Source organism: Drosophila subobscura, chromosome E (genome assembly GCF_008121235.1).
Source record: "Drosophila subobscura isolate 14011-0131.10 chromosome E, UCBerk_Dsub_1.0, whole genome shotgun sequence".
NCBI classification, from domain to species: domain Eukaryota; kingdom Metazoa; phylum Arthropoda; class Insecta; order Diptera; family Drosophilidae; genus Drosophila; species Drosophila subobscura.
This window is the reverse complement of record NC_048531.1, coordinates 11706464-11727125: the sequence shown is the minus strand read 5'-3', so window position 1 is coordinate 11727125 and position 20662 is coordinate 11706464. Positions and strand designations below refer to the sequence as shown.

Here is a 20662-nt window from a genome sequence, read left to right as displayed (position 1 = left end):
TTATAAAAACACCTTTCCAGTGCAACAACGACAACTTCGTCACGGGAATGTTAGCATTTGGGTTCTAAAATTACAGGACAACCTGGCTTAAAGTTTTCTGGACCCACGGATTCGTTTGGTTGCACATTAACAACTGTTTGCTTCAAGATGGGCTTGCATTCGGATTTCACTTCTGTAAAAACATCGCTGCTCTCGGAAAATACAATTTCCCCATCAGCCGGAGACCACTGTCCGCCCCTCAGCTGCTTGTTTACCAATCTCAGCTGCTTGTTAATCTTGTTAATAGTCCGATGTTATTTCAAATTATTTAAAAATAACATAAATAAATGACCAACCTTTCGCACTAATACTGGTTCATTATTGCACTGAAATAGATTAGCTGCAAATTGAAAAATGTCGTTTGGCTTCTTCTCAATGGCCTCCGTTATTATAGTACGTATTATGGCTCGTATTTCCGGATGTCGTTGTAAATATGTCCAATCCCCTTTCCGCATGTTTCTGGATATATTTCCTATGGTTGCATAAAAATTTGCCATGTTCTCTTCATCTCTGGAAAACTTTTCCTTGTCATAGCATAGATCGGATTCGGAGTGACTATTCGTAAAGCCCGAGTCCATTATTCACTTTTGCCAAAAAAAAATTTAAAAAAATTGGTTGTGTTTTAAATTTAGTGTGTAAACTATTTTATATATAAATGAACGAAATTGCTCGGGGTTCTCAGTTAACAATTCATCTGTTTCAAACACGAGAAAAAAAAGAAAACTCGACTCCGTGACAATGCGCTTTGAAGCATTGCCGTGACCAGGATTCGAACCTGGGTTACCACGGCCACAACGTGGGGTCCTAACCACTAGACGATCACGGCTACGTCGGGTTGTTGAATTGAGGCGGCCAAAAACGAAACGTTATGGACCAACAATTTATTGATTGTTTTGTACATTTAAACTTTAAATTTTAAAGTTCAAATTAATATTAATATTAATTAATTATGATTTATTATTAATTATTAATTATTATTAATATTAATATGAATTAAATAGGTACATATGAATGTACTAGTAATGGCCAACAACGTTTTTGCTGATACACATACAAACCTCCTATATGCAATGGAATAAAACAAGAAGTATCCAATTAATTCAAAGATTCTGATGTACAACATTTATGAAATACAAAACCCACAAAAAATTTGTTCAGCGCCAAAACAAAAGTAATCGCTTCTTAAAATCTAATCTAAAAAAAAGTAAGTCGTGAAAACCAGACAATCTTGTGGAGAATTGATTGATACATCGGATAAAATTATAGTTTTAGCGCGGAGACTCCTAACAAGCCAGTAATATCAAATAGAACATCAAAATCGAGGAATCTGCTTTCAGACTACGGTATATTTTACGGCATATTTTGAAAATGAAAAATTATATTTCGGTATATTTTCGAGGCCCTGACGGTATATTTTATCGATAATTTCGCATTCACGGTGGTCTAAATATTTCTTCTTTTTTCTCGCGCTGAAAAACAAAATGAAATGTACAATTCAATTGAAATAACAGATTCCGACGATGAGGATAATTCCGTCGTCGACGCGCCCGAGCGTTCTGAGAGTCTGCCGCCATCAGGCGAATCGAAAACACACGCAGTAAATGAAACTACTCCAAGAAAGGTCAAACCGGCGTTCTTGGAAAACGACGCTTCGCCTTCGTCCTCGGATAAAACAGGGACATCGCCTGGCACAGGAGCAGACAACGACAAATGCAATGCCAAAGGGCCAGGAGGACGCCAAAGGTCGCGAAAGAGCCAGCACCAAACTCTTCGAATGAGTCCCGCAGACCTACAGTTCGAGACCATTGCATTGGAAGACGAAGAAACCCGTCGGGCCAATAAGGCGCCAAAATTACACACAGACGAGCCGCCACTACAGGCAAATGTAGTGGACGCTATTTCCAAACTGATAGCTGACGACGAGATGCAGGCGCTTATCAAGCGCATAGCCAGGGAGCGTGTTCGTTGTAACTTTCTGTTGGCCACCTATCAGTTGCCAGACATGAATTTTGCACTAAACACACAAACTAATACGCTCCGCCACCAATTTCGGGAGCGTCTTAGACAGCGCAACGAGCGAAATCTGTCAAATTCAGTACCAATATCACGACCAACCGCAGCGCCCACTCCCAATGCCCACAAAGTGACCAACAAGGGAATCGTAAGAGCTAGACAGCCTCAGCCGTAGCGACGAAAGCAGCTTACACCATTGCTTTTTGTTGTCATGTTGATAAATACATTTAGATAATCTTAAAATTAATCCCGTGTTTCAGTGCCACATTGTACATAAGAGTTCAGTGATTTCGTTTTGATTTCAGGGCCACGCTTGTGAAAACAGCGTTTTGGCCGTCGACTTCCAACACCCGACGTAGCCGTGATCGTCTAGTGGTTAGGACCCCACGTTGTGGCCGTGGTAACCCAGGTTCGAATCCTGGTCACGGCAATGCTTCAAAGCGCATTGTCACGGAGTCGAGTTTTCTTTTTGTTTTTCTTGTATTTTCCCAAAATAGCACCACCAGACACCTTTCAGCCTTATCACCATAGATTTTAATGAGCATTATGCACCAATACAATAAACCATAATTCCTTAAACAATTTTGATGCCCCAAGTCTATCAGATAAAGTCGGTTTGGCTCGAAGCGTAAATAAAAAGTGCAATTTTGAAGTGTTATAGATAATGAAAGCTAAAACGTGTGCATGTACTAAAATATGAATAAATTAAAGAAACTCGACCGTGAAGAGAGTAAGGCTAATATTTTCACATCAGGAAAATCGAAATAATTGTTTTCCCACAACCAAAGACATTCTTTTTATAATAATTTTAAAATTAAAAACAATGGCATTTAAAATTGTTATTGTCGCCATCTATGATTGGATTGGCATATTAAATCAATCAACTATTGAAACAGTGCACAACTTATTTTGAGCATTTTCTTGAAAATGGTTTTTTGGCTGTCATATTTCAACAACCCAACGTAGCCGTGATCGTCTAGTGGTTAGGACCCCACGTTGTGGCCGTGGTAACCCAGGTTCGAATCCTGGTCACGGCAATGCTTCAAAGCGCATTGTCACGGAGTTGAGTTAATTATTTTTTAATTATTATTATTAAATTAATGAACAATTCATAATTATTCTTTTGCCTCTTGAAACCTCTGCAATATTTGGACCCCATATTATCGATGTTAAAATTTTTTTGAATGCAATGCTTATTATCTACGAAAGAAGTTTAGTTTTGACTCATTGAATTTAAACATTATTGTAAATTACTAATGATTTTGAATTCTCTTTAATTGTAACGGAAAAGGTTGGGTTACCGGACGCAGCTTTTTAACAGCCCGGTGTAGCCGTGATCGTCTAGTGGTTAGGACCCCACGTTGTGGCCGTGGTAACCCAGGTTCGAATCCTGGTCACGGCAATGCTGCAATTACGCATTGTCACGGATCGGGCTTTTCTTTTGCCCATGTCATTCCATATACAAATTTCCCACAAAGCTGTATCTATCATCTCATCAGCAAATGGGGATAGATCGATATTCGCATATGCATAATTGGTTGTATATTTAAATTTTGATTATTTACAGTTGCCTCTTCGCATAACGCACACGTACAGAAGATATAATTAGTTAAATATTGATAAATTAAACTAATTGAATTACTAAAGCTTTTTAGGGATTTCTTCTCAAAATTGCGGTTAAACAATTGTAGATTTTCTGGATGTGATTTAGTATAGTATAGTTTTCAGATAGAATAATAAACACGCGCACAGGCGGAATGTGCTCTCACTATAGTTAGAGGGAGGGGGTGGAGGAGGAGGCATAACAATAAACAAATTGACACAATCTTTTAGTATTACTACGAACTTTTCTTTCCACTACAACAAAAGATAAAAACAAATAGTGCCTAAGGGAATTGCAATCATTTTTCAAACGCAATTTACTGCTGGCCATAGAGCAACTCAGATCCTGGCGGTATACTGCTGGGGTCAACGTTAGCGTTAAAATAGTTGGCTGGTGTCGCCACAGCGGGAAAGGGGACGGCCATACTTTGGCCGGGCTGCTGCTGGGAATTCTGCTGGAGAGTTAGGTTATAGGGATTCTGCACATATTCCTGATAAATATCCGCTGCTGGACCACCACCTCCGCCAGCTAATGGTGGAGCCTCGTAAACAGGGGCAAAGCTCTGAACAATCGACGATTGCGGCATCTTCGGTAGCGAGGGATACGCGTTGCCGGCCAGCAGGTGACTGATTGGCACATTAATCGCTGGATCGCTGGACTGAACTGGCTGATGCCCTTGATATTGCTGATAGTATTGCTGGTAGAGCAACTGCTGTTGCTTAGACTGATCTGCAAGCGCTTCCGAAGGAGCAGGCAACTCAATGGCATAACTATTATACGTATTGTTGGAGGTGATGTTTAACTGCTGTACAATCGGTATTGGAACGGCGGTGGTTTGCTCCTCCGCCACCTGGACGCTGTGTACCGCTGCAGCAGCAGCCTCATTCACAAGATCCGGCAACATAGGAAGGGGCTGAGTATCCAGCGGCTGCTGGATAAGCGGTTGCTGGGGGGCCAACATTAGAGGCTGTAAAAGGAATGGTAGATTGACTTAGTTACAATTGTCTAGGCTTTGGGGTGGTCTATGTTCAGCTTACCTGAGCAAAGACGAAACTGGGTGCCTGCTGCAGAGCATCTGCCATAGGAGGTTGTAATATAATGCTCCGCCTGGGCGATTCTACTGGGGATGCCGTGGCTGCACAGACAACCGCCTCAGTGGCTTGAGGCTGTGGCTGTAGTTGGGTGGGCTGTTGCTGCAAATGCGGGTTCGGCAAGATTGGCTGAGCCAATGGAGGCATTCCGTGCTGTGTATTGGAATCACCAGATGGTGCAACCGCAGATGGAGTGTTCGTTAGTGTGTGGGGGCGTTTACCTGAAAGATGAACGATATTTTCATATGATAACTATTATGTAATTATATCAAAAAATAAGAAAAGGAACACAATAGGAAGCACAAAACGAAGTAGGGAAAAGGGTTCAACGTTCAATTCTTCTTGCCCAGTCCCTTGAGCATCTTTAGCTTGGATTTCAGACTAGACCAGGGCTTGTGTGCCTTCCGCTGTTTGGTTTTGGTTGACTCTTTGAGAGTATCAAATCTGGCAGTGGCCGCAAAGGCAATATGAAGCTTACTACTGAACAGGGGTAATGTCAACGATTGCTGAGCCCTTAGGAGTTGAGAGTCATTTGAAATGTTTGATAACTCCAGCGATATTGCTGGTAACAGCAGATCTGGTGGCAGGGTCAAAAGTTAAGCGGGTTTTAAAATGGCCTCCTCACGCACCTTCGTCACGGAAGAGTTCCTCCTTGAGATTGGGCAAAAATTCACCGATACGTCGCCAGGTGAGCTCCCAGAGCGCCTGATGCAGGCTGCCGTCTTGGTTGTGGAAAACACGGACCGAATGCATAACTAGCAGCATGTTCTTCAGTATCTCCTGCATCTGCTCCGACAAGGTGTCCGATCCGACCTTCATGAATCGCTCTATGTAGTCCAGTATGTCCAGCCAAAGCTCGTTGAAGGTAGACCCCAGCTCGATGAGAGTGGTGAGATGCTGCAGGAATACCTTGGACATAATGGTGGCGGTCCGAATGCGTGACTCCTCCAGGAGCGCTGCATCAAGTTGCCCAGAGGCGCTGCTCTCTGGCAACAGTTCGTTCAGTAGCGGGAACAGTACCTGAACGAAGCAGGAGCACCACTCCGCTCCAGACAACGTCTGCAGATCGTGCACTAGCAGAGCTCTTTGCTGAAGGCACGATATGGCATGGGTGCGCACTTCACGCCGTCGATCCATGGCCAATCTGGCTATGCCCTGCAAGAGGGGACACCATCCTGGTGTCCACAAGGCCGCGGACTGAGGAACAGTGCAACCTTCCTCGGCCCACCATCTGAAGATCTGCGCCGTTCGCGTATACAGAGTGTACATCAGGTCCAGCAATTGAATGGACAACTGCTCGTAGCGCTGGGCCAGGTCCTCCTGCTCGGCCGGATTCACGGGAAGATTGTCGGCCGCGTCGCCTGTCAGCAGACTCAGATTGCTGCTCGAGGCGGAGGAGGCAACACCAGGCTTACGATCGCTTCGCTTTTTAGCACTCCTTTGCTTCCCAGCCGCCTCCAACTTGCGTCGCTGACGAATGCCTCCGTCCCGACAGGCCTCCACAAAGATGCGAATACAGCGGACGCAGGCCTCGAAGTTATAGGGCGTAATGTGGGCCACACTTCTCACAATGAAGGCCAGCGAGTCCCAGCACTTGAACAGGGCAAATGGCGCATGGTCCAGAAGCTGGCAATTATAGACCAGACTAGAAGAAGCTGGAGCCGCCGCAGTGGAGGTAGGCGGTGACTGAGGTCTGCAAAGAAATTCAGTTTATTGCTAATTACCATTCAAATTCCAGTGTCTCCAAAAAACTCACCTGGAGGCCGTAGTCAGTTCACTGTCTTTGTTGTTGACCAATATCCAGTTCTCAGCACTTGGACTGGGAGCAGTGGGTAGTGCCGTCGCTTTGGAGAGCTCAGAATCTGATGTGTAGCCACGCTCCGGGGGCGCTGCGGCATCCTCCTCCCCGCTCAAGGCGCCATCTGACTTGGCGCCTCCATTGGGCGGCAGCGGCAGCTGGGTATCCTCGTAGTTGGGGGGAACAGCACCAGCACCCACACACTCCAGCAGATTGAAGATGATTTGCCAGTCCTGCTCAGAGTGAATGTTTTGGGCGGATGTCTTCAGCAGCTCGTAAATGCCAATTGAAATCTGCTTGGATATGCGCAGCAGGAGGGCAGGCTTTAGCATCAACAGCATCTTGAGAGATTGCAGAACAATGGGGCATAGTTCCTCGTTGCGCATTAGGTAAATGGCCAGCTTGAGGACTGCCACAATGCAGCGATTGAGAAGATAGTCGTAGCCACACGAGGCGCTGCCCATAAGCAGCAGATACATTTGATCACGCACCGCTGGCCACAGAGGGATCATGCGATCCCGATTGTGCACCACGATCTTGACGAGAAATTCCATCCAGAAGACGGTTTGATCTTCAGCATAGGGCAGCCCAATGGACTTGTGTCCCTGGGGAGCCTTCAGCAGACTCAGCACACATTTGAGCAGCTCTTGCAAGGACTCCAGCTGCACGAATTTCGACTCCTGCAGCATTTGATCGAGTTGGCATTCCTTGATGCACTTGCGGCCATGTTTTATGAAGTCCTGCTCTTCGTAGGTGGGCTCACGCTGACCCTCCGAGCTGATGAACGAGTACAGGCTAGAGAAGAGACCCGATTCCTGTTTCTCTCGCGGCTTCTCCAATATCAGCATAGCCTTGCCGTTTGCCTCGCAAAAGTCCTCCACCTCGATTAGAGATTTGGGCAGCAGCTTCAGGCGGAAGAGTTGCAGAAACATGTCGAGAATGTGCTTCCAACTCTCCCTCAAACAATCGCCATAATCATGAACCAACAAGAATACCGTCCTCATGGCTGCCTGCGCCTTGACATTCAATCCAAAGTTCACAGCCTGCTGAATCTCATTTAGCGCCGGTGCCGGCTCATGTTGTTCTACGCTGCTCAACAGCGTTGTGAACTTGCACAACGTTAGCACGAGGGCATCAAAGTCCGCATGCAGATTGTAGTGCGCTGATATGGCTGCCGACTTGCTAAAGCCTAAAACGAATACAAACTTTAATCAAAACTCATTCTTATACACCTCGTGTTGATCGTGCATTTACCAGCCAGCGTTCTCTGGTATCCAGTTTCCGTGCTCTTGTCGAACATGAAGCTAAGAGCGCTCAGGGAAGCTCCCCACACAATATTGAATATTTCCACATCGTAGGACGCATCGTGGACATAATGGAAATGGCCGTCGTGGGTGTCTCCACGCCGAAGCAGCACTTTCCACAGATAATTTTCACGCACCAAACCGGTTTGTTCTGCAGGCATTACAATCTCCTCGTTTCTGGAAGACAATGAATGCGGAAATAAGCATATATAGCCGGGTGCTTCCCCGATATGAATACTCACTTGATCGCATTGAAGACCTGAGCCAGCATTTCCGGATCAAAGTCATTGCCACCGTTCAGGCCACGCAAATTCTTGGTGAAATCCTCCAGAGTCATTGGCACATTCAGACGCTTTGCATTGGAATTGTGCTGGTCCATGTTCAGCATGATAATGGCATAGGCCAAGCGAAATGCAGCATCAGTGTTTGCAAAAGGTTCCAGATTTTGTGTCTGCATTAGAGAACATTATGAATTATTGTTATATTTGTCCCATGGTAACTCCCGAGCTCACTTACATGCCAGTGATCGGAGAAGTGTTCCAAAACCAGAAAGATCAGTGGAGCCTCACCAGGCAAACGGAATGTCTCCAGATACAGACGTAGTGCCTGATCGACACGGAGACCCGTGAAGTCAAAGGAGTCCACAAAGTTGATCAGAATCTTTGAGTCGACATTCTTCTTCTTTGAAATGTATTCCCCAATCATCTTCTTGTCGAGGCCAGGATTCTCGCGCAGGAATAGCGCCACTTGCATTGGATCGAGCTGTGCATTGAGAACGCCGTGCTCCTGAAGGTATTGGATACCCTTGTCCGGTCGTTGATTGAACCGCTCTGTGCCCTGGGAGACCAGGCGTTTCTTCTGCTTGACGTTGGCCAGTTTTTCGCTTGTTATTCCGCCAGCCATTCCATTTCCTCCAGATTGAGACTGCAGCCTCAGTCTCTGCGAGCTGCTGCTTATAAAGTTGGAGATGTTTTCAACACGGCTGTGCTCTTCGACGGCTGAAGACCCGCCACCAGCATCGATGACAATCCCCTCCAATCCGCTGTTGTGCCGCGAATGACGACTTCCGCCGGCTGCGTGACCGGCTTCTGTCACAGCTTCTCTGCTGTGACTATTCTTGGCGGCCGCACAGTTCCGCTCAATGCTGTCGATGACACTGATGAGTGTGTCCATGGAGATGATGTGAGTGCTATATACCGCATTGGTGGCCGACAGGGTGTACTTGCTAAGCAAGTTGGTCAAACTCTCGAACATGTCCGTGCAGTACAGATCGCAGTCGTAGTTGATGTACAGCTCGGTCACGAAGCCAGGAATGCGCCAAAGTTGCAGTAGATTGTCCAGGGCCAGTTCACGCATCTCGTACGGCGTCTTGGGATTGTCGCTGGCTATTATCTCGCTCAGCTTCTTGAGGTAGCCTTCTAGCTGCAGTTTCAAGTGTCCGCGCAAGGACTCGAACAGCAGGAAGCACAGCTGCAGGTCGGCAGCGAAGATACTCAAGCGCTCTGAGGTTAGGAGCTGCAACATCAAAATGAATATCCTTTGTCAGCATACACAATCTATTTAAAGAGATGAAACACCGACTTACCGATATTAAATTTCTGCACAAATCGTCCTTGACCAGCTCCAGCAAACCCTCATATTTGCCAATGTTATCGGCAGCCACTTCAAAGGCCACAGTGAGCAAGCTCAAGCCCGTGTGCATCATGCTGTCAGTGTTCTGTTTGTCCAGCGGATTGCACAGGATGATGAGGAACCTGAAAAGCTCTTGGATAAACGGCAGACCGTAGGGCGATAGGGTGGCAGCGATGGCGGCTCCATCCTTGTCAGAGGATTGCTGGGTGAATCGAACGCCCACCGAGTTAATGTACTCGCTACTGTTGGCGTCCGTCAAGGTGTTCTTTCCATCTCCATCCTCTACGAGCTCCGACTCGGTGGCACTTTCCACTTGAATGGCAGGCACATCCATTACGGCATTCTCCTCGACTCCCAAGCTCACTACTGCTGTTGTTGTGGCTGTTGTTGTTGGCGTCTGCGTGATCTTGCCCTGCATATCTAAAATATTGCCCGCTGGGCTGGCTGGCGTGGTTGCCAGTATGGGAGCCTTGAGGTGATTTGGTGCTGCAAGACCGCATTGCGGGGTCTGGGGAGGATCTTCTACCGTCGAAGACTTGCGTTGCACTGACGGGGGAGGCGGTGCTGCAGCCACTGGAGCCGTCTTTCGCTTGTGCTTCTCCTGTGCAGCTCCGCTGGCAGCATCGTTAATAGTAAAGCGCTTCTGCAAGACGGTGTCGCTGGGCTCCTCAGAAAACTGCGGCAGTCGCATGAAAAACAGAAGCACCATGTCCTTGAGAGATTGCTCTGCGGAGCGTCGCAGCAGCTCACTGAGTCTGGGCTCGAAACAAATCTTAAAGCAACTCAGCATGACCTCGCACATCGACTCATTGCTAACGGCAGCTCCCTCCGGACTGCGGATTAAGGTGTGCAGCACTTCAATAACCCGCAAGAATGTGACACTGTCCGAGGATTGATCAGTGCCCATAAAGCGAGCATGGGTCACGGCATCTGCTATGCGCTCCACAATGTCAGCTATATTGGGCGAAGTGGGATCTGCAAGATGAAACTGCGCTAGAGGGCGAGCTCTGGAGGGATTGGAGAACACTTTATCTCACCAATTAGGCCATATGACAAGAATTTATTGACTGAAGAGAGAGCAAGACTTGTCAGGGGACCCGTCGTGTCTGCCGTGCGTATCACTTCCAAAAATGGAGAGAGAAATACCTTTGGTTCAATCAGACGCAGATCCTCAATGCGATTTAAGTCCTGCTTTAGGTCTATAAACAACTTCAACAAAGAGTCCTTCTCATCGTCCTGCAAAGCGGGGATAATAGGGGAATGTCACAACAATCGTTTAGTGTTAGAATATTTACTTACCACGTAGGCTGTGGCATTCCAACGCGTTCCACGTCGCATGGCCGTCATCAAGGTGGCCATTTCCCCGCGCACCACATAGATGCCATTGCCAGGCAGTGACATTGTGTCTAGCTCTTATTAATTAATCGTCAACAGCAGATAGCTGGCTTCCGCCGAAAAAATTCTCAAATTCGTGGGCAGCTCCTCTCTCCTTGCCGAGCGTTCTCATACATATGTTTTCAGATCCAACCTGTCTACCGCACACATGCACACAGCCACAGCCTTGTTTTGCGTGGAACAAAACGTGACGCGTCTTCTAGTAACACATTTTATACTTAATTATTAATAAATGTAATTTGTTTGCAACTAATTTTTTGGTGACGTTTACGTGTCTAGCCAGCAGTGTGACGGCCAATTTATCGATCAAAAATACCGAAATATACCTTCTCATTATCAAAATATACCGTAAAGCCTTAAACATTTCCCTCGATTTTGAATTTCTGGTTCATTTTACCAGCTAGTTGGGACTCTCAGCACTAAATCAATAATTTTATTCAATTCATCAATCCATTCTACACAAGATTGGCTAGTTGTCATAGCTTCTTTTTGTTGGATTGTTTACAAAAAATGGTTCAAGGTAAAAAGGAAAATACAAAATGTATTAGCATTAAACGTAAGACTGTTACGTCATTTGACCGCTTGTTGCTTGTCATCCGTTTTTGTATACCCTTTATCTTAAATTGACATACTGTTAACTTTTCTGCCACAAGGGTACCCAAAGAGTGCACGAAGAGTATATAATAGTGAATTTGCCTAATCTTAGCGTTTAGCAACACCAGCAAAGACGACAGGTCACTTTGCAGCACTAACAATGTGTGCTGTCATTGCTAGCGACACCAACTAGATGTGCGGGCAAAAAAAGCTATATATTCTTATGAGCATATAAAGACACCATGGAATAACACCAAGAAACACAATAAAGATTGTAAGTGATATAAGTATGTGGTACTAGCTTTGATCAGTATTAATTTTTTCAGTTATATGATGCTATGAATTCCATTAATGCAAATCATTCCTCAATAAAAAATGGCTGACTTAGCGGAAAAAAGCCAGAGGTCCAGCACTAATACAGTCAGAGTCGCACGTACTGTCAACAGTGGACAACAACAAGAGAGCTGGTTGCTTTTTCTTTACGTGCGTAGGCGGATTTTAAAAAGAAAAGTATTAGAATTCGTTTTAAATAATTTCAGACGACTGGAAACACTTGAATTGGGGCGACCGCACACGGGGCAGGTGGAAATCAGGCACTCAACAATACCAAAGCGCACCAGAACCCAAACAATATGGGAAACACTGATTCAAAATTGAACTTTCGCAAGGCAATTGTTCAGCTGACGCAAAAGAATCAGAAAATCGACCCCAGTGATGAGCAATTCTGGGAGCAGTTCTGGCAAGGGCATCAAACAACGCTTGAGGATGTGTTTGCTCTAGTTACATCCAATGAAATTCGACAGATAAGGAATGATAACCCAGCAAACTTGGCCACTCTCTGCTATAAGGCGGTCGAGAAGTTGGCACAAGCTGTGGACAGCAGTTGCCGCACTCAGGCAGAGCATCAGTGCGTTTTGAACTGTGTGCGGCTCTTGATCAGATGTTTGCCATACATCTTTGAGGATGATAAGTGGCGCGATTTCTTCTGGAGCAGTTTGCCGTCCCAGGAAAAGACAATGCCTTTGGCCCAATCGTTATTGAATGCCGTTTGCGATTTATTGTTCTGTCCAGATTTCACTGTTACCTCAACACGTCGCGCTGGTCCGGAGAAGGCGGAGGAGCTCGCCAATATTGATAGCTGCGAATACATTTGGGAGGCTGGAGTGGGATTCGCCCAGTCGCCACCTCACAACGCCCACATGGAGCGCCGGCGCACAGAACTCTTGAAGCTGCTGCTCACTTGTTTCTCAGAGCCGATGTACCGTTCGCCCCAACAATCCGAGGAGCCCAACAAGTGGATAGCTTACTTCACCTCGGCCGACAATCGTCATGCCCTCCCTCTTTTTACTTCATTTCTGAACACAGTGTGTTCGTACGATCCAGTTGGATATGGCGTACCCTACAATCACCTGATCTTTGCGGACACCACGGAGCCCTTGGTGGAGGCTTGTCTGCAGCTCCTTATTGTCACGTTGGACCATGACATGGTGGTGCAGCAACAACTGACCCAAACTGGGCAGCCCTCCTATGACGAGGGAAACTGCGGGGACAATTTGTTCATCAATTATCTGTCGCGTGTCCATCGGGATGAGGACTTCCATTTTGTCCTCAAGGGTATTACTCGTCTGTTAAACAACCCCTTGGTTCAAAACTATTTACCCAATTCCACGAAACGCTTGCATTGTCATCAGGAGCTGCTCATATTGTTCTGGAAGATATGCGACTACAACAAAAAGTTTTTGTATTTCGTTCTGAAAAGCTCGGATGTTTTGGACATCCTCATCCCCATATTGTATCACTTGAACTACTCTCGGGCGGACCAGTCCCGCGTGGGACTAATGCACATAGGAGTGTTTATACTTCTGCTGCTGTCAGGTGAGTTACTTCTTTATAATTGTCTTCGCTGTGTTCAATGACTTTATTTGTGACATTTTAGGGGAGCGAAACTTTGGTGTTCGCTTAAACAAGGCCTACTCCGCCACTGTTCCCATGGACATACCTGTCTTCACCGGAACACATGCGGATTTACTCATCACAGTGTTTCACAAAATCATTGCAACCGGTCATCAGCGTCTCCAGCCACTGTTTGATTGTCTGCTGACTATTCTGGTGAATGTCTCCCCGTACTTGAAGACCCTCTCTATGGTGGCCAGTGTGAAGCTCTTGCATCTGCTTGAGGCCTTCAGCACGCCTTGGTTTCTGCTGTCAGCGCCAAGCAATCACCATTTAGTGTTCTTCTTGCTGGAGATCTTCAACAACATTATACAGTATCAGTTCGACGGGAACTCAAATCTAGTCTATACCATAATAAGGAAACGTCACGTGTTCCATGCCATGGCGAATCTCCCCACTGATATGGCCGGAATATCCAAGTGTATGAGTGGGCGTAAATCAGGTGGAAAGTTCAATTTGCCACGTGTACCGCAGCGGAGGATAGTAGCTGCTGCGCAAGAGCTGCCCTCAGCGCACGTGCCGGAAGAGTATAACGATGATGAGGATGAAGAAGACGAGGAGGAGGACACGATAAACGAGGAGCCAAAGGCTGAGGAAGATCTGGAATCGGAAACGGAGTCCCATGAGCGGTCCCAAGTAGAAGAGCCGCAACCGGAGGTATTGACTGCTCAACCAGCCGAGCCGGGCACTTTGAAAGCATCCTTGCTCGACACTCCAGGCATCAGTCAGATGACTGAGCGTGAGCAAGCGCATCCAAATGATAAAGCGCAGACAGAGGAATCTACGGAAATCGTCCCTTTCGACAAGTCCCCCGTCTCAACACCAACAGGTGGTCGAAAATCTACCTCACCCACCGACCAATCACGGCTATCGGTGGCCCATCGGAGCAGCATTCGGATGGTTCCCGGCGAAGGTGATAGATGGGCGCCCACGCCCGAGTGGATTGTGTCCTGGCGCTCAAAGTTGCCGCTGCAGACGATAATGCGTTTGCTACAGGTCTTGGTACCGCAGGTGGAGAAGATATGTATAGACAAGGGCCTAACTGACGAATCAGAGATCCTGAAGTTTCTGCAACACGGAACGCTGGTTGGCCTCTTGCCTGTTCCCCATCCCATACTTATCCGAAAGTATCAGGCGAATGCCGGCACCACAGCCTGGTTCCGCACCTACATCTGGGGTGTCATTTATCTGCGCAATGTGGAGCCTGCCATTTGGTATGACACGGAGGTCAAGCTCTTTGAGATTCAGCGCGTTTAGGTCAGTATACGGGCATCACCAATCCAATCGCATCGGCAGCAATGTAACTAAAACGCTTTGGCATTTACTGTAGTTAAATTATTTAGTCCATATATCATTCCAAAACAGTCAAAGTTTATTTAATTCCTTTTAACACATTGAATTTTTGTCTTCTCCAAATCAAATTCATCAAGAATATCTCCAATATGAGGCTTATCAGTTGTAACGATGTAGCGTGATTTATTTTTGTTGGGATACCATTTCGTTAATGGCTTTTTAAATTACTATTTTTATTTATTGCCTTTTCTTGTCCTCCCTCACTCTTTCTCTCTATATCTATGTATATCTTTCCAAATACATATTTATATTAATTTATTTCAGCAGTTTAAGCGTAACGTTATTGTGTGTTTTAGTTATGAACTAAATTATTACATTTTTATCTTTGTTTATTCCTGCATACAGAAAGATATAATGTTCCTTGTGCCGTATTTTAGTTGATTGCTTTAATTGTCTACAATTTATTGTACGCAGCCTGTAATTTGTATCCAAACGAAGAAAAATTCACTGCTATAGTCGAATGCTTATTGGAACACGAAATAAATGAATGTCCAAATGTCCACATATGTATTTATGCTCTCTGATTTGTTGCGTTTTCAGGGTTTCAATATAATCACCAAAATACTATTTATATTTATTTGAAACCAAATAAAAGCTTTACTTGCTCGTGTAACAATAGTAAGCCTTAGTTCAATTGTAAGCTTTGCTTAATATATTTCATTTAAACTAGCGACTTTATATTATAAAGAAAGAGTGTAATATTTCATTAACTTATATGTATGTTTTTAGAATCTATACAAGTAAATGCAAAATATATAAATGAAAATACCAATAAAATAATGGCACCTATATAAAATAAATAAAAATAAATATACTTATGAGAAATAAAAAGAATATTAAGCCAATGGATTTGATTGTAGAGTTTTAATTTCCTAACTCCGAGTTTTCTTGCAATTTATTTAAAGAGTTATCAATACAAAACAAATTATCTTAACAAAAATGCTGAGCATTAATCAGACTGAACATTTGTAACAAGTCTTCATTTGCTATCCTTCTTATTTAGAGCGTGCATCCAGAAGACATATTTCATGGTAAATATAAAAAGAAATGAAGCAGCCGCCACAATTCCAGGTTTCGTCGGATCAGTGGTTCTCCGGCGTCCATTATTTTGCATGGTAGAGTAGTTATGGGCACTCCTGTTGGGTCTGATGACGAGAGACGGGTGTAGCGCCATTGCTGTGAAGTAATTGGGACTTATCCGAGGCAATGGCGTTAGTTGTCACGACTGGGCGGCGGTGGGCGTGGATGACGCAGGTTGAGTCACAGGCAAAATGTTAAACTTTATATAGGAACCCTTGCTGCGTTTTTGGACTATTTTGCCAATGACCTGCGGTTCTGTGATGGTTTGTCCAATTGCCTTGACTATGCGCTCAGCGCTGCTTTCGTCGGATCCGCTGGCACTGCCTTGGATGAGTATGCGGACCTCGTGCCGCTTGCTCAGCCATTTGACGATATTCTTGAGACGCGACGAAAGATCATGCTCTGTGATTCGGGCCCCTATTGTCAGTGATTTCTCAGACTTTTTGTGGACTTTGTCGGTAGTGGTTGTCGTTGTTCCCACATCATCGGCTAACATTTCCGCAGAGGTGACAAGCCTGAAAGGATGTTGGTATAATTAATAATGAGTTTCTCTACTACTGCGTATTTAGTACCAACTTAAACATGGCGCGCCCCGTTTTGGTGTCGGTTTGCTCCAAACGCAACAGGTGCAGCTCTCGCCGCTTGGCCAACTTCTGTGCCTCCTCCAAGGTAGTTATGCTAACTGCCTGGTTTTGCTGAACAAGGGTAATTCTTTGTGGTGGGTTCTTTGGTTTCTGGTCACCTCCTGACTTGTTTCCTGGCGCTCCAGCCGCCCTTTGTGATTGTGCCAAATGCCAATAAAGCGACAAATTGCGGAGTTGTTGCTGGTGTTGGGCCATTGCTGCAACCTGTTGCACCCTCAACATGCTGCGCATCATAAATTGAAAACGTTGCATATGCATTTTAACTTAAATTGTAATTTTTACTTTTCACTTTTGCTTTTCTTTGTGCTTGTGCAATTTTTTGGACGCAGGGTTGTCAAGGCACATTAATTTGCGTTGTTGCCGGCTTAATTTGAATGTGAACACACAAAATATTCTGATATAGACTTTATCCATAATAATTATTTAGTGTGGCAAATCAAGTATGCTTGTTAATTTAATTAGAGTATCCAATATTATTTAAACGATTTAAATGTTCAAAAGAATTCGAGATGCTGACAGCCCTGGAGAGCAGCTGTTTAGCCAAGGTAAATAAAACATCGGGTCTGTGCGTCTTTCTCTGGCTCTCCTGAATTAGTTAAATAATAATAATAATAATATAGTAGCATACCGCTTTCATACCGAAAAACAGCCACCAAGTGAAGTTCTTCGGAGTGTTAAATAGTCTTTCTTCCCACTTTCTACAGAGTGACAGTGGTAGCGGCTTAATTATATTATCAACTAAATACATAAATCATTGGTTAGAAAACTTAGTGAATAAGTGGACACCTACATAAGTAAGTATCAACTAGATGTTAAATTGTATACTTAATTTCTACCATGTTGGCGACGGCCACCGTAATTGCGTCTTCTATTCGACGCTCGTTGCTCTTCCCGCGCTCGCTCCTCAGCATACCAGGCGGCTCTCAGTGCCTGACATTCCGGAGAATTCGTGTGGTGCTGCTGCAGAGAAGCCAGCTCGGGGTCACGGCATTTCTGGCACTCCTCCCACCTGCTGAATTTGTTCAGATTGCGATCGCAAGGATCTGTGGCATAGAGCATGCATTCGTCGGCACAGAAGTTATAGAACCAAAACTGGCCCGTTATCGTTTGGTTTTGGCAGCGAGGCTGAACGGTGTGCAGCATTTGAAAGCAGCGAGTCGACATGACGGGATCAGTGTCGCCATTCTGGTAGCTGTTGGGTCGTGGCCACGCTTCCTGCTGAGTGCCAGCGCTAGGAATATCCGAATCCGAGGTAAGATACTCTCTGCTGTGAGTGTTGCCGGGATCCTGTCGCTGCCAAGGAGTCCGCTCGATATCCTCTAAGCGCGATGGTTTGTACATGTCGCTGGGACGTTGGCGCGACCAGGACGAAGGTGCTTCCGTTCTCTGATCATAGCCGCCGGCCGAATTGTAGTTGCTTTGAATCCTTGGCTGTTTGTAGGACGAAGGCTCCCGGCCCAGAGTTGTCTGTCGCTCTGGCAGCCACGCAGCATCCGATTTCTGTGTGTTGTCGCCCCAGTTGGGATTGTGACCCTTGAGGTTGCCAACGGCAAAGCCGAAGCCTGCTCGACTCTGATCTATTGTAGCCTCATCATAGCCTCTGTTAAAGTTTCCCTCAAATCTATCAGCGTCTACCTCTGGCTGTGGGCCATACATGCCTCCGCCGCCTCGGCCACCCATGGCCTCTCCATAAGGTGACATATCCATGTCCATGTCGCCACTAATCGATCCTGGCAGATTACCGAGGCAAGCTCTGCCCTCACACTTGCGTGTCTCCTGCAGCTCGATTCGGTGTACACTCTGGCACTTTGGCTCGGCTCCCGGATTGAGGTACTGCCGCTGCCTCATTTCGTAGCCTTCTCCGCAGGTTACGCTGCATGGGCTCCAGCTGCCCCAACGGCTCAGTTGGCACTCGGCGCCACGTTGTTGGGACGATTGACGGTTGTTGCCTCCCATGCCAAAGCCCATTCCCATTCCCATTCCAGGATCTAGATCATCAAAGTCTCCAACATTACCCATTAGATTGAGCGAGCCGCACATCTGTCCCTGGCACTCGCGCTCATCATACTGCGGCACATTGCAGTTGTAGATCCTCGCCAGCTCGGGCTGCTTGTAGACGCGTCGCCTGTACTGCATGCCATCGCCACACTTGGATGAGCAATCGCTCCAGCTTGACCAGGGATGTGTAAGGCACTCGCGCGGTACCTCTGCTGGATTGTTGGCTGGGGATTGGGTAATACTTAGTTATTTATCAGAGCAAATGGGAGATGTTTGCTGCACTCACAGTCTTCATCCGCACAGCGCCGCTCGTAGATTCGTTGGCGTCGCACCGTCAGGACGGCCATGGGCTTCATGGGAGCCCCTGTCTCGTCGTAGAAGGGCGAACGTGGATCATTTGGGAAGTCGGAACGCATGCGCCTGATGACATCTGGTGGGACCTGCGGCTGGTCCGGAGACTATCGAGTGGACAGGCACATGTTAATGGCACATTCAGCGACTGAACCTGCTCTCACCTACCGTGTAGCTGGGCCCCGCATCCGTGCCGACATCCCAGGGGTACAGATTGATGACTTTCCCCTCCAGCCACGTGCAGTTCCGCAGACACAGCTCCAGCCCACTGATGCCGACTATCCAGTCGGGCGATGGCTCTATTTTGGAGGCAAACGACACCATGTGGTGCAATGGGTCCACTCGCACCGAGGCCATGGACTTGCTGCTCATGTTGGGGAACGACGGGCCACGTGCCTTGATAATGGTGCGGATCTTTTGATCCTGTAAAAAGTTGACATTACTTTACACTCCCAGCCAATCCTGAGAGTTATCAATTCACCCTAAAGTTGATGCTGAATTCCCGCTCAAGCAGGCGCGAGCTGCAGTGCTCGGCATACTGCTTGAGTCCCTCGCTCGCCAGCGATCCCGATTCCCAGAAGCGGTAGTCGGAGCTGTGGGCAGCGCCCAGAAGCTCACAGAAGCGCGTTTCCCAGCCTCGAGCTGGAAAGTCCCTTGGGTGCAAATTGCGGGACCAGACGCCTTCAAATATCAGCTGCAATGATGGACAACGAAATGGTTATTGCTGCACTGCCGATGCCATTGCCACGCTCACCTCATAGCGCGCCTCATCACAGGCACAGCAGGAAACTTCCAGCAAGGGAGCCGTTGGCTGGCTCTCGACATCGTCAACGACCTCCTCGCAAATGCGTCGCGTTAGTCCACCGTCATCCATGTGCCATACGTCGCGATGCTGCAGGACCGTGGCGCGCATTAGGATGCAACCGCTGCCGGGCTCACTGGGCGCCACCCAGGTCAGGTGCATGTGTGTCTTTGGATTGGTGTTGGTGTTCTCCACCATATTAATGCAGTTGGGGCTGAAGCGCGACTCGGTCATGTCGCTCAGCTCAAAGCGGCCGAGGTCGTCCCCATAGTTGAAGTCTCCATTCTCGTTCTCCAGCGCCAGAATGAAGCTGATGTAGCGATGTCCGTTGAATGCATTCAGGGAAACTGTGTGGTGTGGCGAAAGTGCGAGATCGTTCAGTTCTTTAGCCGTTCGTTATCGCTGACCTTGAATAGCTGCGAAGCTTTCGAATTCGCAAGGGCCCGACGCGATAAGCCAGATCTACTCAAGGCACATCACATGCATACATATGTACATATGTATGTGACATGTGCGTAATTTGTTTACTAAACAATATAAACATTGCGAAATCGTGGCAGCGAATAATGCCACAAGGCAACCAACCTTCCCATGAAGTTCAAGCGCAAGGGCCAATGAACTGTACTCACCGTTGTACTCCTGTCCGAGAATATATGTTTCCGGATTGCCTGTTATGCTTATCACATAGTTCTCGTCCACTGGCGACTTGGGCGTGGCCGTGTTCGCCGGGCGGCGTGTACAGATCAGACTGCGGGCTGTGCCGATCGTCAGCGCCGCCACAAGCAGTGGAAACAGCGAAAAATATCTGATCCGCCACATTCTGTAGAGAAGTCTTGTCCATTCGCTTTGAGCGACTGTTGCAAACTGAGTGAGAAGCTTTTCCCTTTTGCGAAAAGTGAATCAGGGAAGGAGAGAGAGTCTCGGCTTGAGAGACTCTGATAAGACCCAGAATTGTGGAGTCTGTTATATTTCTGACCCACTGGTACCAATAGACGCCGACTGGGGGCCCCTT

The 20662-nt window shown here is 46.6% G+C and overlaps 6 protein-coding genes and 4 non-coding genes across 13 annotated transcripts; 5 read left to right on the top strand and 5 right to left on the bottom strand.

The window, feature by feature from the left end:
- Positions 1-35: 35 nt before the first annotated feature.
- On the bottom strand, positions 36-667 carry LOC117890445. The gene is made up of 2 exons (XM_034795276.1): positions 336-667; positions 36-275 (listed from the first exon to the last, which is right to left on the bottom strand). Exons 1-2 carry the CDS (start codon positions 615-617, stop codon positions 51-53), a joined length of 507 nt encoding a protein of 168 aa, XP_034651167.1. The 5' UTR covers positions 618-667; the 3' UTR covers positions 36-50.
- A 126-nt stretch (positions 668-793) lies between these two features.
- Trnah-gug lies at positions 794-865 on the bottom strand. Its single transcript has one exon. It is a non-coding gene; the product is annotated as a tRNA-His (tRNA).
- A 610-nt stretch (positions 866-1475) lies between these two features.
- LOC117890179 lies at positions 1476-2276 on the top strand. The gene has a single exon (XM_034794877.1). It carries the CDS (start codon positions 1526-1528, stop codon positions 2225-2227), a length of 702 nt encoding a protein of 233 aa, XP_034650768.1. The 5' UTR covers positions 1476-1525; the 3' UTR covers positions 2228-2276.
- Positions 2277-2410: 134 nt separating this feature from the next.
- On the top strand, positions 2411-2482 carry Trnah-gug. Its single transcript has one exon. It is a non-coding gene; the product is annotated as a tRNA-His (tRNA).
- A 535-nt stretch (positions 2483-3017) lies between these two features.
- Trnah-gug lies at positions 3018-3089 on the top strand. Its single transcript has one exon. It is a non-coding gene; the product is annotated as a tRNA-His (tRNA).
- A 293-nt stretch (positions 3090-3382) lies between these two features.
- On the top strand, positions 3383-3454 carry Trnah-gug. The gene has a single exon. It is a non-coding gene; the product is annotated as a tRNA-His (tRNA).
- Positions 3455-3571: 117 nt separating this feature from the next.
- Positions 3572-11163, bottom strand: LOC117889882 (Golgi-specific brefeldin A-resistance guanine nucleotide exchange factor 1). Of its 2 annotated transcripts, XM_034794391.1 has the most exons (10): positions 10780-11163; positions 10518-10716; positions 9434-10455; positions 8365-9363; positions 8091-8299; positions 7799-8025; positions 6503-7733; positions 5376-6439; positions 4693-4967; positions 3572-4622 (listed from the first exon to the last, which is right to left on the bottom strand). In XM_034794391.1, exons 1-10 carry the CDS (start codon positions 10879-10881, stop codon positions 3972-3974), a joined length of 5979 nt encoding a protein of 1992 aa, XP_034650282.1. In that variant the 5' UTR covers positions 10882-11163; the 3' UTR covers positions 3572-3971. The 2 variants fall into 2 exon arrangements, with proteins under 2 accessions (XP_034650282.1, XP_034650283.1); XM_034794392.1 differs by lacking the exons at positions 3572-4622; positions 4693-4967 and adding an exon at positions 5040-5323.
- A 737-nt stretch (positions 11164-11900) lies between these two features.
- Positions 11901-15332, top strand: LOC117890407 (protein HID1). The gene is made up of 3 exons (XM_034795218.1): positions 11901-11952; positions 12009-13344; positions 13406-15332. Exons 2-3 carry the CDS (start codon positions 12102-12104, stop codon positions 14677-14679), a joined length of 2517 nt encoding a protein of 838 aa, XP_034651109.1. The 5' UTR covers positions 11901-11952; positions 12009-12101; the 3' UTR covers positions 14680-15332.
- Positions 15333-15773: 441 nt separating this feature from the next.
- On the bottom strand, positions 15774-16830 carry LOC117890408. 2 transcript variants are annotated; one of them, XM_034795219.1, is made up of 2 exons: positions 16432-16828; positions 15774-16370 (listed from the first exon to the last, which is right to left on the bottom strand). In XM_034795219.1, the coding sequence occupies exons 1-2, from the start codon at positions 16755-16757 to the stop codon at positions 15995-15997; spliced, it is 702 nt and encodes a 233-aa protein (XP_034651110.1). In that variant the 5' UTR covers positions 16758-16828; the 3' UTR covers positions 15774-15994. The 2 variants fall into 2 exon arrangements, with proteins under 2 accessions (XP_034651110.1, XP_034651111.1); XM_034795220.1 differs by having other exon boundaries at positions 16236-16370; positions 16428-16830.
- A 334-nt stretch (positions 16831-17164) lies between these two features.
- On the bottom strand, positions 17165-20523 carry LOC117891237 (spondin-1). 2 transcript variants are annotated; one of them, XM_034796584.1, is made up of 7 exons: positions 20280-20523; positions 19603-19997; positions 19330-19542; positions 19017-19271; positions 18784-18955; positions 18144-18721; positions 17165-18095 (listed from the first exon to the last, which is right to left on the bottom strand). In XM_034796584.1, exons 1-7 carry the CDS (start codon positions 20467-20469, stop codon positions 17325-17327), a joined length of 2574 nt encoding a protein of 857 aa, XP_034652475.1. In that variant the 5' UTR covers positions 20470-20523; the 3' UTR covers positions 17165-17324. The 2 variants fall into 2 exon arrangements, with proteins under 2 accessions (XP_034652475.1, XP_034652474.1); XM_034796583.1 differs by having other exon boundaries at positions 17165-18721.
- Positions 20524-20662: the final 139 nt, after the last annotated feature.

Bases quoted from the DNA above. Each gene is read 5' to 3' on its own strand.
- LOC117890445 (XM_034795276.1), bottom strand. From the start codon at position 617: ATGGACTCGGGCTTTACGAATAGTCACTCCGAATCCGATCTATGCTAT. The intron at 276-335 runs GTTGGTCATTTA...ACTATTAACAAG, and splicing joins AACCAGTATTAGTGCGAAAG to ATTAACAAGCAGCTGAGATT.
- LOC117890179 (XM_034794877.1), top strand. From the start codon at position 1,526: ATGTACAATTCAATTGAAATAACAGATTCCGACGATGAGGATAATTCC.
- LOC117889882 (XM_034794391.1), bottom strand. From the start codon at position 10,881: ATGTCACTGCCTGGCAATGGCATCTATGTGGTGCGCGGGGAAATGGCC. The intron at 10,717-10,779 runs GTAAGTAAATAT...CCCGCTTTGCAG, and splicing joins GGAATGCCACAGCCTACGTG to GACGATGAGAAGGACTCTTT. The intron at 6,440-6,502 runs GTGAGTTTTTTG...ATTTCTTTGCAG, and splicing joins GAACTGACTACGGCCTCCAG to ACCTCAGTCACCGCCTACCT.
- LOC117890407 (XM_034795218.1), top strand. From the start codon at position 12,102: ATGGGAAACACTGATTCAAAATTGAACTTTCGCAAGGCAATTGTTCAG. The intron at 13,345-13,405 runs GTGAGTTACTTC...GTGACATTTTAG, and splicing joins TATACTTCTGCTGCTGTCAG to GGGAGCGAAACTTTGGTGTT.
- LOC117890408 (XM_034795219.1), bottom strand. From the start codon at position 16,757: ATGCATATGCAACGTTTTCAATTTATGATGCGCAGCATGTTGAGGGTG. The intron at 16,371-16,431 runs GTTGGTACTAAA...ACATCCTTTCAG, and splicing joins ACGGGGCGCGCCATGTTTAA to GCTTGTCACCTCTGCGGAAA.
- LOC117891237 (XM_034796583.1), bottom strand. From the start codon at position 20,469: ATGTGGCGGATCAGATATTTTTCGCTGTTTCCACTGCTTGTGGCGGCG. The intron at 19,998-20,279 runs GTGAGTACAGTT...CACACCACACAG, and splicing joins TCTCGGACAGGAGTACAACG to TTTCCCTGAATGCATTCAAC. The intron at 18,956-19,016 runs GTAGGTGAGAGC...TCCACTCGATAG, and splicing joins ATGCGGGGCCCAGCTACACG to TCTCCGGACCAGCCGCAGGT.